Genomic DNA, 16,447 nt, shown 5'->3' with positions numbered 1-16,447 from the left:
GTTGCAAAGCATGTCGTAATTGCAAATATCTCCAGAATTGAGTTTAAGGTAAATCATATTATTGTTTTAGGTCATCAAATGATTTAAGTGTATCTGTGCTGTCTAAATGTTCTAATCTAAGGATACCCTTTTCGACCCACTCCTTCCAAATAAACTTTTTTTTTAACACAAACATATTGCGCTATGGTGGCCAGATCATAACTCTCTACCCCCAAAAGGTCAAGTCTTTCTCTAAACATTTGTCTCTCAATCTTTCCTTATCTTTCTCTTCCCTTTTCTGTCACCCCTTTCTTTCTCTTACCCCGTCTTGCTCTCGCTCCCTCACCCCCCCCAGGGTGACGTCCATAGCGGACCGCCTCAACGTGGAGTTCGCCCTCATCCACAAGGAGCGCAAGAAGGCCAATGAGGTGGACCGCATGGTGCTGGTGGGCGACGTCAAGGACCGCGTGGCCATCCTGGTGGACGACATGGCTGACACCTGCGGCACCATCTGCCATGCTGCCGACAAGTAGGCTCCGCCCCTCCTTGCTGTGCGCCGGCCTCCCGGTGGTCTGTTGTTTGGGCTGAGGTGGGGGGGGGCTTAAGATTTGAGCTTTATGCCGGTGGTACCAAGTGGTGATTAGCGGTTGTCATAATTCCAATGATCCATTTTACGCCACTGAAAAGAAGAATAACATGACCAGAGTGTGTGTGTGTGTGTGTGTGTTACTCAGCGATAGTAGGGTGGGAAGAATAATAGATTCTTCGATGCATCGCGATTCTCTCTAGAACGATTCCGTATTGATGCAGATAAATTAATAATCTGAATAAAAAAAAATAAATGCTTCAACATTCTGTTCCGCAGAGAGGGATCGTTTTAGAATGATTTCATTTATCTTCAGTGTGTATTGGCCAATCTCATTTGTCTTGACACAATTGCGATTCAGCCTACAGCATGCACGCAAACTCACAGCCAGGCACAAGAACTCCTAATTGACTGAGCAGCTTTTTTCTTTAATGACATAGAAAAGCAAGATTAGAAAGAAAAGAAAACTGAATGTTTTATTTTTTACATTCATCCATATTGTGGTGTAATGCAAGCTGCATTGATTATTGCATTGTTCATTTCCATGCATGATTTTCAGAAATGTATATTTACATCCGAGTTTGCTACTTTAGAGATTGCTAATCATTTCCTACTTTTGTGATGATCATTAAAGACATCAACAGATTAATTAACTTATCTAATATTTTATTAGAGAAAAAGCTTTTGTCACAAATATGACCTTTTATGAACAATGCAATAATCAATGCAGCTTGCATTACAACTAGTGCTGTCAAGCGATTAAAATATTTAATCGCATTAATGTCATAGTTAACTTGTGATTAACCGCACATTTTTTCTAAATATCCCTTGATTTCGTGCTGCTAGCCTTTTAGTGAGATCAGAGAGTGTTGAGAAGGACAGTGATAAAATATATTTGGTAAGATGGATATATTAGAGAGACCCGCAGTGAATTCAACCCGGTCCACTTGACAACGGGTAGGTGCATGACAGTAGTAGGCCTAGCGTAAAACTTCAATAGCCCCTTTTATTTGTTTAAATCACTGAACTTTCGAACAAAACTCTTGCTCAGCGAAGATGTAAAATACTATAACATTTGTTATTTAAACCACTATGAATATTCCTACCGTACGTAGGCCTATACACATTACCAGGCTATCGAATAACGCCTACACACACACACGCGCACAGACACGTGGCGGAGTGGTCATCGGGAGAGTGGAGATTTCCTGGTGGGCCGTTAACGTTTCGGGGTTGTCGGGCTGATTACTGCGGGTTAACAATATTGCGTCTATAAAAGTTTCTTGCAGCGCCGTCCGGCAGCCTGAGCTGTGCGGCCGCAACCTCTTACTCACTCAACAGACGCAACACTCACAAACTGTCAACGTCGCAACCAAGTCGATTTTGTCTAGAGGGGAGTAACTGAGCGGCCCCTCCCGAAGTGGTACAGCCCAGGGTGTTCTTGAACTGCGTTGGTCAGAAAGACGTAATAGCTAATGACAACATTGAACTCGCGTGCAGGCTCGAACAGAGTGATACACAAACATACACAAACACACACACACTTTTAAGAAGTTTTTCACCCGCTCCTTGCTTGCCCCAACAAGTTCATGCGGCGTGCTTTATGTTTTGTTTCCGGTGTAGCTAGATCCGGTGTGGTGTTGTAGTTTTTCTAACGTGACTAGTTGTTGCTAGACAGCAGGTGAAAAAACGACAATGTTTGCCAAACCAAATGAGCGGTAATCGCGCGATAAAAAAATTAACGCCGTTAAAATCTGTTTGTGGTAACGCCGTTAATAACGCGTTAAAGATGAACTGAACTGAAATAATCAACATCGATAACGTGTTAGTTATGACCATTATAAAAAAGATGACACTAAAAAAAATATTAAAAAAATCAATATGTAGCTTTTTTTGGCAACAAATAAAAATGCGTCTTTTAGTATTGGAGCGCCGATGATGTCACTGGCATGGTAGGACTAGGTCGTTGCTGCAGACACGCAAACGTCTTCTACACTCAACGGCGGAAAATTGTGATTTTAATATGGCTGGTTACGCGTTTCAGCCTGTGAGGGACATGCCTATAGTGTCCGACTGCCACCCGGTGGAGAGGGATCAATTTCCGGCTCCAGCTCCACCTTCGGATCGTGTGGGTGTGACTGGTGTGCGTGTTGGTGCTGCCGGAGCATGGAAACTGCCATTCTCATTTTCTGCTGCCGAGAGGTCCCAGTCAACCTTGACCAGGGTTGGATTTAGTGATTCGATTCCGCGATTCAGTTCGCGTCGGTCAGTTCGCCAAGAGGAGGCGTTCGCAAATTGTTCGTTTGTTCGCTCAGTCGAGTTTCCGGTAGCGGTGAATCGAATCATGCATGGTTCTCCGAGTCAGTAAGACTCAGCTCCTCGTTCGTTAGTTCGTTCATTCAAGTTTCGGTGTCGGTAGCGATGAATCCAATCATGGTATGCACGGTTCTCAGACTTAGCTCCTCCCTTGTTCTCATTCTCAAACGTCAACATTACAACTTTAACCAAATGCAGCGGGTTGGGGGTGTAGTTGATTATTGGATGTTTAACATATCAGCAAGATAATAGACTTGATTTAGCAATGATGGTGGGGGTCCCGGGTGTTTTAGGCTCTCATAAACAGAACCCTATGCAGCCCAAGACTAAATCTAGCTGCCAAAATTAACACTGCCTTCAAAACGACAGCTTTTGTAACATTTACAAATATGTAAATGTTGAAAGTATGGACCGTCGCGATTCCCATTGAAACGAATGGTGCGGTGACTTGTCTTCACAACAAGAGCTGGTAGGTTGTGAAAAATGCATTAAACTAATCAGACAATGCGGTTATATGCTATAGACCCTAGAGTATCTGTGGTATACAGGATGGGACGAATTTCAAATGACAAATGAAAACCGGTTGATTTCCTTCTGTCATTGGCTAAAATGCAACGAGAGCGTCCTAGACTCAGTCCTAGAACAGCATATGATTGGCTGGCTCTCTGAGTCGTGACGTCTCTCAGTTGGTCCCTCACCATTCACACAGTGAGTGACGAACGCTAGAGAGGAACTTTCGAAGTTCCGAAAGGTTCATTCGAACTGATTCGTTTGCGACCGAGCCACCTCTAACCTTGACCATCTAATGGTGGGATTAGGTTGCATAGCCATGCATAGGGCATTTCGGATGCTGTGCGGCGAGAGAGAGGTTTTGGAAGTGGCCATGCTCTCTCTAAGGGACGCCCGAGCAGAGACACTGGAGCGCCCCATAAAGAGCAACCAAGTATCAAGGGGAAAATAATCTTTCCCCCTCCGTTTTCCTGTGATGCGTTTCAGGAATATCTGCGTAAAGACTGACTCATTGCGGAAACGCAACGAGCTGTACAAACGCTGTAGTACCTACGTATTCAAGGCGCTGGTTCTCCACACAAAAAAGTGGAGCGTATCAAGCCTGCGCGCATCCAGCCTGCGCCCTGTATAAAAACATTCAACTCGCGGAGGAGATAGTAGTTGTTGAACCTTTTAGATTGAGTTGAAATGCTTTTTAATGTACAGTTAGTAATTAAATTGACCAAGGGTCTGTATTTAAAGCTACAAAAAAACACAAAAAAGAAACTAACTTTAGATGGAACTCTAGCGTCGCTTCAGGCGTCCACACGAATCCTAACACAAAACCGCATAGGTCCGGTTTTATTTGAACCGTGGACCTATTAAAGAAAATGGTTTATTATCTGCCTAATAACATGGTTATTAAAGACATGGTTTCAAAAAAAAATCGGCTCTGGGTGGACGGGACCTGAAAGACATGTTGGATGCACTTTGGGAGATACACCCGCGGATGAGCATAGATGTGAGGCGGATCAAGAGTGTCGCGTTCACTTTAGGTGGATGTTGGAGGTTTACTTTCTGGTGGATGTTGATGGATATTGCATAGATGGATATTGCACAGATACATATTACTATGAAACTACTTCTTCGAGTTTAACACCCTCTGCATCAGCAATCGGCTTGTCTGCGAACATCAGGGTGAGTAGAAAGGGACATTTGTGGAACTTCTGTTCACAGACCCGCCGTGGTTTAATTAGCAACTTGGAAACATAGGTCTGTGATATCGTCGGAGTAATAGTTTATACACTTTATGGTCGGAGTGCTAGTTTGTGGAGATTAACATGACGGGCTATAGGAGGGTTAGTCAGTTTTAAGGCTGCCAGCCATGTATTAAGGGCTGGTTTCCTATTCAAAGGTAGCCTGTGGAAATGTATGATTACCCCAGCTGCCTTGGCCCTATATAATTCATTACTGCAGCCAGGGGCAATGCAATAAGATGATCCTCTTGTAGACCTGGTTGTTTGCTTTTCCGTAGCCATTTCAACGCGCCTCAGAGCCTGACTCATTACCTGCTATGGCTGCTAAAGCCACAGAGTAGGAGTAGGTTACCATGCCAGTGACGTAGCTGATTGTTGAAATCCAACATGGCGGTGCCCTGTAACACTTTCAGCAAGTTCAGCCATTTTTAGTTATTGTACCAATGAGAAGGCAGACAATACATGTTATATCAACTAAACTTCAAATTTCAGTTCAGTTCATCTTTAAATTGCCAGCACTAATTACAACACAATATGGAAGTATGTAAAAAAATAGGTTTCAGTTTTCTTTTTTTTCTAATCTTTCTTTTCTATGTCATTAAAGAAAAAGCTGCTCTTGAATTAGAAGTTTTTGTGTCTGGCTGAGTTTGCGTGCATGCTATTGCGTAGGCTGAATCGCAATCGTGTCAAGACAAATCAGATAGGCCAATACACACTGAAGATAAATTGAATAATTTTAAAATCATCCCTCTCTGGCGAACAGAATGTTGCAGCAGGCGAACAAATTATTATTTTATTTTTTTATTCCGATTATTACTTTATCTGCATCAAGACGGAATCGTTCCAGAGAGAATTGTGATGCATCGAATAATCAATTCTTTTTCACACCCCTAGTAGGAAGTGGTTAGCAAACTCTGAGTAGCAAACTCGGATGTATAAATTTTTCACGTATATATTGGAAATCACGCATGGAATGTACATGAAAAAATGTTGCATCGAAAGAGATTCACACCCCTAGATAGTAGACAAAAGGATAATCGTGCATCCGTTTTTGTGAAAAGCTGGTGGCAGCCTAGCGTGCGTGTTCATTTACATAACCATCAGAAATTATTACCTTTGGTTAATTACATTTCCATCCCAAAGTAAGGAGGAGAAGTCGCAGCACATAACCAAACATTGTGTAGCTACAGAAAAAAACCGCAGGTGCTGCATGACCTAGTTTCTATTAAACTAGGTTAGCACCTTACCTTGAGACACCAGTTGATGGCGCTAACTAAATCTCTGACACAATACATTTTTTCATTTCTAAATGTTCAGTGGAAATTACCATTTCCGCTGAACATGTAGAAATTATAGTTTCCCCTACAGAGTGTCTAAGTATCGAAAAAAGTGTGTAAAAAGTATCGTATGAGATACTAAACAATACAAGTGCCTGTCTATGGTCTATCACTCGCATACCAACAAACTATTGAGTAAAGTGACAAACTCGGTCAACTGTGTTCTCTAAATGTCTATCTGTGATGAGCAGAGGGTATGTTGACTGTGCATATCTACAGTCTTTCGGTTGCATATCAGCAAACTATATTTGGACTAGGCCTGCACGATATGAGGAAAATCTGCGATGTGCGATACCATTGTTCAATATTGCGATGAGATATGACTTGCGATAAATAAACAAATATTGAAGTGTGCATATTAGCTATACAGTTCCTGTCTTTCTGCTATAATAGGTACACTGCTAACATAGACCCCAAACATTGAATAGCCTATGCCCACTGAATAAAAAAATATTTTATTTAACTTTTATTGAACGAAGTGCACAACATGAACACCCAACGAAGTTTAATTTCCCCTGCTCTATTTAAAATATTTTCTTCTAAACTGAACAAAAACATTGAACTCTTGAAATAAAAAAATATCTGGGGGAAAACAACTTAAATAATTAAATAAATATAAATTAAACATGGGCATGGCAATTTCAAATAACTAATGTCTCCCATTACAATCATCAAGGCCCTCGACTCCGCCCAACAAGGTGCAGAGATCTATAGTATGCGGGGGAAAATTGAAATAACTAAATCAAGATACAATCAGGAAAAAAAAAATCTACCCCTTATGGCAAGTTATTCTTTAGGGCAAGTTCTTGGCCAAGAAAACCAGCATGTTGACTTTGCTGGGTTTCAAACATGCACGTTGACATGTTACCACATTCCCTGATGTGCTGAATAGCCTAGGGTGAACTAGTGGCAGGTATACAAAGATACCTCCGAGCTAGTTTGCTCAGCTTTGAGTAGGTGACCTGGTGGAGTTTCCACCAAGCCAAAGGGTCTGCCTCACTGTCAATGGTGGGGGACAGCAAGTAGCTGTTAAGTTCAGCTTCAAGAGCTTGCTCCAGCTGCATGGAAGATGCGGTGGGAGTGGTGGGGCCTGGACTTGTTTTGAGCAAACTGCCCAATGATCGCTTTGCCTTCTTGTTGCTGGGTGGATCCATGCTTTGGGCCTCAGTGTTGTCAGAAGGTGTTCCCTCCTAAAACAGAGACAATTAAGAATACATAGAAAAATACACATGTTCCATTCACATTCAGATAATGCACCATCTGATTACAGTATGTGACATCTTGTACCCCACCAGTGCTCATGTCAAATGTATAACCCAATTACCTTCCGTGCTGTTTCTTTCATTTCTGACATCACCCTGGTCTTGATGTCTTGGACTTTTTCGCTGCTGATGTAGCTGACCTTGAACCTGGGGTCCATGAAGGATGCAGTGTCCAGAAGTTCTTGTGTTGCTGGGTCATCATACTTTGTATTCATGTAATCCAGGATTTTCACTTTAATGGTCTTGGTTAAATTGGTGTCATCTTCCTTTTCTGCAAGAACTGATGTATTCAAGAGATGAAGGACTGGTTTCACATATGAAACACTCACATAGCTTTCCACGGAAAGAGCATCAGTAAATACTTGCAAAGGGTGTAATGCCAGGTTTACAGACTCCAGTACATCCAGGTCCTGCCAGGAGGGAACCAGATGCCGTGTTTTTCGGTCTGCCGAGAGGACATTAGATATGGCTTGCCACTGCTCCAAGATCCTCTCCATCATCTTTTGCCTCGAGCCCCACCTAGTTGGGCATTCTGTGATGATTGAGTGCTCTGGGAGGTTGTGCTCCTGTTGTGCTTCTTTCAGTGCCATCTTCTGCTTCCAGCTGTGGGAGAAATGTCCCAACAATTTTTTACAAAGCCCAGCAGCACGGGCAATGCGGCTGTCATCTTTAACAGCATTTTCTGGAAAGACAGGAAAACACATGAAAAAAATATTAAAACCTACCAGTAATCATTGTAGCCTAACGGCAAAATCTAACAATTTTGTAATAATTACAAAGAAATAATTCAGAGACTGCATAATTAACTACAATTATTACAAAGTAATAATTCAGGGACTACATACTAGTTAAATACAGTAATTACAAAGTAATGATTCAGGGACTAGACAGACTACCATTATGTGGCATGTAGTAGTAGTTTAACTTGTAGGCATGAGCTCAAAATCAATAGGTTACAAAACAATAGACACAGAGGTTCTCAAAAAACAATATAAAATAATAACAATAATAAAACAATAATATTACAAAATAAGACGCGATGGATAACAATAATGCCACGTAAAGCAAATGTATTAATTTACACTTACCGATGGCAAGATGCAGCCTGTGGCCAAAACACTGAAGTCTGACCCAGTGGTTGAGTTCGGTGGCCTTCACAACGTTTGACCCGTTGTCGGTGGTGATGCAAGCTAGCTGCTCTTCCCGCAAATTCCAGCTGGTCAAAGCCTCACGCAGTCCACAGCAATGTTTTCCCCAGTGTGTTCTCCGGGGAAGTAGGCTGTCTGTAGACATCGCGTTTTCAGTTCAAAGTCTTGATCCAGGAAGTGTACAGTGAGGCTGATGTAGGGCTCTGTCGTTCGACTGGACCAAAGATATGTGGTACAGGCGTAGTGTTCAATTTGACCCAGTTCCGATTCCACTGTCTTCCTGCATGTGTCGTACATTTTTGGAATGGCGACTTGGGAAAAATAATTGCGTGATGGAATCCTGTATCTTCGGTCCAGTTTCCTTATCAGACTCACAAAACCATCTTTGGTCACTGTGTTTATAGGCATCATGTCCTTAGCCAAATAACGAGTTATGGCCTCTGTTATTTTCTCCGTGGCGTTTGGATGTTTTCTCGTAAGGAGTCACGCACGCAAAACTCTGAGAAATGGACTGTTGCAAGGTTTTAGATTTGCTGCTACTCAACGTTTTTGGTTTTGTGGTTTGGCTAGCTTTGAATTGTTCGTGTAGTTCTTTATGTTTGTGTTGCAGGTGGTGATGGAGGTTTGTTGTGTTTCCTCTGGAAGTTGCCACAGCTGTTCGGCATGTTTTACACAGTACCTGTGTTTGTAACACGTCGTCGCTACGGAATCCAAAATAACTCCAAATTGCAGAATGTGCAGTTCTTTTTCACCACAAGGTCTTCGTCAACCACATTTTCCTCGCTATTCTCTCCTTTCTCCGCCATCGTGTTACATAGCCTCGCAGTCGCCACAAAATTAACACCAATTAATTTGAGGGTGGCTCCGGAACACATAGGACCCGGGGGAACATAGGACCCGGGGACGCTGCCGGCGCCGACGGCTAGCTGTTGCTTCATCTGATTGGCCAAATGGTGTGAATGCATGGCGCATGTATCCAGGGCTCCATCTGATAGGTCAAATGTTCGCATGCTGGGTGTGAATACATGGCGCGTGTAAATAAAATGATTTTTATTCATCGCGTTTCAGGCATCTTTTCCGATGTGTTAACCGCGCATGTTCATATCGCGATGACGATGAAAATACGATTTATCGGTCAGCCCTAATTTGGACTATCCAAGGTAACCTTCTCCTGGTTGTTTTCCACGTTCTATCGATCCTCTACAGATGGGCAAAGGGGTTGTGATCCAGTGTCTGCTGCACATATCCACCTGGATCTCGAAACTAAATCCTTTGTTCGTACAAAAGGTCAAGGTATTAAATGTTAAATATTCACATAGTGCAACAACAAAGAAAGAATATAGTGCGACAACAAAAATAATATACATATTTTTTCTTTGATCAAAATTAATTTGTTATTTCCCTATATTGCTAAGACACAACTTTAAACATAATGCACATATTGGGTATGAGAATTAGCACCGCCAATCCGAGTATTGAGTATTGGATAATGCGTTGGCATGTTTTACTGTGGTGTACATGAGTCTCCACATGACGGATGACAGGACGAACCAATAATAACCATAGCATACCATCAACCAAATGTTGAAGGACATAAACGGAAGAAGGAATGGTAACCGTTTGCATCACCTGATGATGATGATTCCCCGGTGTTGTAGGACTATGGGCTGTGTCTGGGCCTGGCCAATGGTGTACTGGGTGACAGTATATTGTATATATATCTGTATATTTATTATGCATCTTTGACATGTATAATACCATCTTTAAATGCTTGAATGTGGTTTATATAACTGCCTTGCTTCCGTTTTGTATGGAGTCAAACTAAACTTATTAGAATTCTGACGAAGAATGTAAACCTTTTTTGAAATGACTCAAAACTATAAAGATCTTTAACAATAAAGTTGTCAAACGTGAACTTGAAGGATGGAATATGTCAAATGAATGTCTTGATAATAATACAGTCCTAAAAACTAATTATAATCAGCTGCTGTCGAGTTGTATCTTTAAAGGCAAATTCGTAACGGGTTTACCTGTAAACGGCAAACCATGTGTTTGTCTGACCGCATGCTTTATAGTTTGTCTGTAGACCTGTTTGGGGCCAACGTAATGAATGGCACACATTTGCGTGGAGAGGATAAGACTGATTTGAGTAAACTGGTGGAACCATTTTAGGATCCTTTTAATCGTTAAATGTTTGCTTCTTCATCACATTTCTTTAAATGTCATCTTTAGAGACCATCGCAGCCCAAGGCCTTCCATTGCAGGACGGAAGATATGCGTTTTATTTATACAAAGGTCAAAATTGTCAGACACGGACAAACAGCAAATATCCATTGATCACATTAAACTTTCAAATCTACAAATTAAGATGCAGAAAAAAGTGAAAGTTTGGTGTTGAAGGCTAATTTGGCAGGGTGTTTTCAGCGACACTGAGAACCAACGAACAACGCAAACCCTGTCCCTGAAGTAAATAGTATAGTTTCCCTCGTTTCTGGAAAAACACACAATGTTGCAGGCGGATTTGCTTTGTTTTCTTCACATTCACATTTAAGGCAGTTTGCAGATGCTTTTATCCAAAGCAACTTACAATTGGTCACACACACAAGGAGACAGCCAGCTTGCAGGAGCAGTAAGGGTGAGGTGTCTTGCTCAGGGATACCTTGACACTCAGATAGCAGGAGCCGGGGATCAAACTAGCAACCCCCTCTACCTCCTGAGCTCACGAATACTGTAAGCAGCCTTGCGTCAGAAACCATCTGAGCTGTGTTTCCCTCTGTGTCCTCCAGGTTGATTGACGCCGGCGCCACCAAAGTCTACGCAATCCTGACGCACGGCATCTTCTCGGGGCCAGCCATCTCGCGCATCAACAACGCCCCCTTTGAGGCGGTGGTGGTCACCAACACCATCCCTCAGGAGGAGAAGATGAAGTCCTGTGAGAAGATCCAGGTACGGGCGCCCTTCTCCTACTGTCCTGTTTGTTTTTCTGGTTCTCTGCCTCGTGCTGTAATGCTCTGGTTACAAGTGAGGCCATGACCTAACGGAATGAACTGATGACCAATCGGCAAGGGAAAAACTTAACAAAATGGCTGGTTTGACTGGTAAACATCTGGTTTGACTGATAAATGGCTCATTTAACCCTGGGGTTCATAGTGTGATAGTTAAACTGGTTTAACCCTGGGGTTCATGCTGTGATGGTTTAAACTGGTTCAACCCTGGTGTTCAGACTGTGATGGTTCAACTGGTTTAAGCTGGTCTAACCCTGTTGTTGTTGCAGGTGATTGACATCTCCATGATCCTGGCGGAGGCCATCAGGAGGACTCACAACGGAGAGTCTGTCTCCTACCTCTTCAGCCACGTGCCTTTGTAGGAGGGGGGGCGAGGCTGTGATCAGGGGGAGGTCTCCATGGTAACCTCACATCCTGCATGCACCTTATTTTTGTTCACGTGCAGAATATCCGTTTTGTGAGCCCACCGGCAATTGGGGCCAATCACGTGGGACGCCCTGAGAAAAGAGTCACGCCCACACCGCTCTTCCACTGAGAATTCCAACCGACGCAATGATGACGTCACTTCCTTTTGTATTTATGAATAAAGTAGATTTGTTTTGGGTTGTTTGAAGAGGATTAATTGGCCAGCCTCGGTAGCCGGGGTCAGACGTTTAACCCGAGGTACCGTCGGCCAAAAGTATTTTGTTTGTCTTGAATTGACCTCACACTTGAATTTGAAATGTTGACATTATAAACCCTTTTCCACCAACAAAATTTCTTTAAAATACACAATCATTCTCGCCCAATGAGTAATTCCAAGGTATCTTATGACTGTTAGTCTTTTGACACTTTTTTCTTTGACACTTCCTAAGAGAGTGAGTACCGGTTTCAGACATTTTTTTCAGGTAAAAACAGGATCCCAGAACCAGCCACTTCTATATATAACCTAAAATATAAAAAAAATTCCACTGGCACGCCTGGCCATTTACTATCTTACCAGGGAACTGCTTCAAGTTGTTCTCCTGTGTCCGAAAATAGCAGTGTGTCGAGAGTTCTCTTTTTTTTCCTTTTGTTTTATCCTGAGCAAACAAGAGAAAGAAGCCAGAGGGTCCAGCCAATCCTCTGTGCCCTTTGCCAGGACGTGACCTGGAGACCGCGTCTCCTCCGCAGACTTTGAGGCTGAATGCCGCCCCCAGACCCAGAAGATGTAGGACTGGTAATAAGTGGTGAAAACGTATTCATCAGTCATATGTTGACAGAGACATCTTAAACGACAACTCATTCCTTTGTTTTGTATGTAGTTTTACACGGTCATGATATCACTGGTTTCAAACTGTAGGTCATTTTCAAATAAAGGATTGATATGCATTCACACGTGTTGGTCTTTGATCACAAAGTCATCAGTTTGTATGAAATTAACTTAAATGATGTGTCTCAGGGTATGTTACCGCCCCCCAGTGGCGACTCACTGCTATTACTGATTTATTTCCCTGTTCAAATGCAGTTTGGCTTTCAATATATTTGCTACATTAAACTGCTCCGAGGTTTGTTTCACCTGCTTTCAATTTGAAAACAAACGTTCAAAGTTGCTGAATAATAGGGTAAATATGTAAAATTAACCTCGCAAAAATTGTCGGGTACTAATAGCCATGGTATTCGACTGAAGATTGTTTGAGTTTCTGAAACTGACTATGGGGTCATGTTATTTGAAACGGAAAATCCAAATATTTACCTAGGCCAAAAAGGAGAATTACATCAGATTGGCTTTAGTATAGAGCCAGAGGATACACTTAAAATAATGTGGCTTGTCAAGACTAAGATTACAAGGCTGCTCCAACGTGTTGGTCAGGGTTTTTATTGGAAGTATCAACACCTGGTTAAAGCGTGTTTGGCTTTGCAGGAATCCAATGAAAGGTTGCTGGAGCACAGCGATTCCCAACCAGTGTATCTGCACGAGCACAAGTCTTTTTAGAGTACCTGTGCCGGATCCTTTGAAATATTTCCAGAAAAGTCAAGTTTTATAACTCGGGCTATATGAGTCATCTTATTTCCTCCCAACACAGACTCCATACACTTATTTGTAGTGGAGAAAAGGGAAACATTTTGGGAATTATTGGTATATTCAATTCATACAATTAGCCTTTGTTGCCACCTAATTCATGTGCAACTAAACAACAGTAAATTAATCACTGTAAATGCACTGTCTTTGCACCACTTTTGTTTTTATTGAAGTCTCAGCTGACTTTTCTTGTGTTTCTCTTAATTTTTCTTTTTTTATATTATGCCATTGTCGAAGGGAGCCTAATACCGATAATTATTATGAATATGGCACATAAACCATCTGGGAAAAACAGATGCATCTTAAAATGAATGCATTAAAATGGGCAACCGGTCCTCCAAATTTTTTTATGAATATGCCGGTCCGTAGAACAAAAAATGTTGGGAACCCCTGCTGGAGCAGATCAGTGTGGAGCTTCAGAACACCACTGTGGCGACCAGGGGGTGCACGGAGCTGCCGATGGGGAACCAATCAAACATCCTAGTGTTATATGCACTTTCCTTCCTTTTTCTGGCTGAAATTATACATTAAAAAAGTGCTTTGAGGACTATTTGATTTGAAAGCTGTGTTGAAGACACAAAATCTCATCTGTGTTCAGCAGGCAGCAACACGTACAGCTTCATGTTCAACAGCTGTTTCCATACCAACGGTAATGACAGACACCCATCGCAAACAATTAATATTCCAAGCGGGATTTCTCTCATCTAGGAAATCCTTTCAGAAGCTCACACTTGTGAAGCGATACGAATGGTCCAATGTGGAGGAAATTATCTTTAAAAACAACCGAATCCAGGATGGGGTTCAGTTTACGCCGGAACTGGCTCCGGAAGTGACGCGGCTCGTAGTAGAATCATGTGACACTCTGAATGTATAATAAGTAACAATAATTTATTCTATGATAAATGTGTTATTATTAATGAATGTACATTATTATTAATGTATGTTCCGCGCTGACAGTCTCTTGTACCCCTCCTCATCATTATGTGTGTAATTCACTCGTTTAGTGAGACCTTTAGATTACAAGCTGCTCTTTACTGGCAAACCAGTCATGTTCATTATTAAACAAATATGTTTAACTTGGTCCAATATCGTATATAGACTACAGAAACGTGCCTTAGGATCGTGAACTGAAGTGGGATAAGTATCAGGAATCATGATTATCAGGTTATTTGGCTTCTCTTTAAGGAATGTGTGAGAGGTTGATTTGCAGACCGGTCAGCTGCGATGGTCCAATGAACATGTTATAGCTTTAGTTAGCTCCTTCTCACCACCTCACTGTTAATTTCCGCTGACACATTGAACGCATAATACATAACTGTGTAGCAAGAAGACACATTAAAGGAAGTAATTAAGCAAGTGGATACTTTATTCATCCCCTTGGGGAAATTCAGGTATCAACAGACAGTACAGTAATTGACAAAGGAAAAAATTGACATGCAGTAAAAGTCACCAAAATTAGTAAATAAAAGTCAGTAGAAAGTGAGCAATATTGCACATAAATAAAAATTCCATATAAAAAGAGCCAGAGGTAGATAAATGAAAAATAAATAAATGCAATGCAATTGCACATTGTCCAAAAGGGTTTGCATTTTCCTCATAATATAATAATAATAATAATAATAATAATAATAAATGTAGCTGCGAGCAGCATTGTGGGGGTCAAGCATAATGGGACTTGATAAACTAATTTTGCTGGACGGACGTAATCGGCTAGCTGGCTGCATGACGACCGTCTCGGTAATCGGTAATACTGACAGCCAGTGGGATGAGCATTATGTGAGTACGCGTCAATGTTTACCAAATGGGAAAATGACCCCACCTAGAGGTAAGGGCGCAATACAGTCTGCCTGACAGAACAAATGTCACAAATACATAGGGGTATTCTGAACAATATCCCTAAAAGAGACACTATGTTAACAAGCATCCGTTCTGGAGGTGGTTCGTGAAGCATCTAATCCATAGGGAATTGCAGTTTATATTGTAAGTGGGCGGAATGGTAAATATAGTCATTGTTGCATTATACATTAAGTACCGCTTGTCGCCACACGAGTGCAGTGTCTACCCATTAATGAGCGCTGTTCAGCGCAACTGACATTGATATAAATGCAGTGGTGTATAAAGTACTCAAAAGCCATACTTAAGTAAAAGTACAGATACCTAACTGGAAAATTACTAAAGTAAAAGTCACCTTTTAGAATAGTACTTAAGTAAAAGTATTAAAGTATCTGATCTTTACTGTACTTAAGTATCAAAAGTACTTTTCTGATATTAAATGTACTTAAGTACTGAAAGTAAAAGTACAAGTAACTGCTGTTAATAAAAAAGCAAAGGGTCAGAATTTTGAGAATAATGGAGTTTATTTCAACTAACACAAACACAATAGGCAAAACTCCACAAGGCCATAAACACTTCCGGTCCAACCTACCTCCAGGACCTCCTCACCACTCATTTTAAATCAAGGACACTCAAACCTCCTTGCAGTGTTAAAGTGTGCTATACAAATTAAATTAATTATTTATCATTATTAAAACAGCACCGAAAGTGTGTGTGTGTGTCTGTGCGTGTGTGTGCGTGTGTGTGCGTGCGTGTGTGTGCGTGCGTGTGCGTGTGTGTGTGTGCGCTGGTACACGTTACTTACCTTTTAGAATAGTACTTAAGTAAAAGTATTAAAGTATCTGATCTTTACTGTACTTAAGTATCAAAAGTACTTTTCTGATATTAAATGTACTTAAGTACTGAAAGTAAAAGTACAAGTAAAAAATCACTGACACTGACAGATATCGTAGCCCGACCTATTATCCCGCAAGCGCTGGTACACGTTACTTAATATTGATTTTGGTGTCATCCAGGATCGCGGATTTTCGGAAAACTTAAGTCCCTGCCCAAAAAGGGTATTTAAATTAACTTTGTAGCAAAAATGGCACATATACAGCGTATTGAAGTGTATAAGATAGTGTTGTAATACTGCGTGTACAAACCAGCCTGATACAAATAGTAGAATTTTGATTGCCCTTGCCCTCGTCCTAGC

At 41.5% G+C, this 16,447-nt stretch overlaps 2 protein-coding genes across 3 annotated transcripts in view; one reads left to right on the top strand and one right to left on the bottom strand.

Moving 5' to 3' along the window:
* Window positions 1-12,732, top strand: part of LOC115541793 (ribose-phosphate pyrophosphokinase 2) — a 71,059-nt gene extending 58,327 nt beyond the window's left edge. For both annotated transcript variants that reach the window (XM_030353633.1, XM_030353634.1), the window contains exons 5-7: window positions 335-508; window positions 11,160-11,319; window positions 11,648-12,732. In XM_030353633.1, coding sequence (XP_030209493.1) covers window positions 335-508; window positions 11,160-11,319; window positions 11,648-11,740 — 427 coding nt within the window. In that variant the 3' untranslated portion in view covers window positions 11,741-12,732. The remainder of the gene's footprint in view (window positions 1-334; window positions 509-11,159; window positions 11,320-11,647) is intronic.
* LOC115541795 (zinc finger BED domain-containing protein 1) lies at window positions 5,671-8,201 on the bottom strand. The gene is made up of 2 exons (XM_030353636.1): window positions 7,288-8,201; window positions 5,671-7,153 (listed from the first exon to the last, which is right to left on the bottom strand). The coding sequence occupies exons 1-2, from the start codon at window positions 7,927-7,929 to the stop codon at window positions 6,857-6,859; spliced, it is 939 nt and encodes a 312-aa protein (XP_030209496.1). The 5' UTR covers window positions 7,930-8,201; the 3' UTR covers window positions 5,671-6,856.
* Window positions 12,733-16,447: the final 3,715 nt, after the last annotated feature.

Source organism: Gadus morhua, chromosome 4 (assembly GCF_902167405.1).
Source record: "Gadus morhua chromosome 4, gadMor3.0, whole genome shotgun sequence".
Lineage (NCBI taxonomy): Eukaryota > Metazoa > Chordata > Actinopteri > Gadiformes > Gadidae > Gadus > Gadus morhua.
This window is presented reverse-complemented; position numbering and strand designations above follow the sequence as displayed.

Coding starts and splice junctions, on each gene's coding strand:
- LOC115541795 (XM_030353636.1), bottom strand. CDS start 7,929: ATGTGTTTTCCTGTCTTTCCAGAAAATGCTGTTAAAGATGACAGCCGC. Junction 7,154..7,287: donor TGAAAGAAACAGCACGGAAG/GTAATTGGGTTA, acceptor TCTCTGTTTTAG/GAGGGAACACCTTCTGACAA.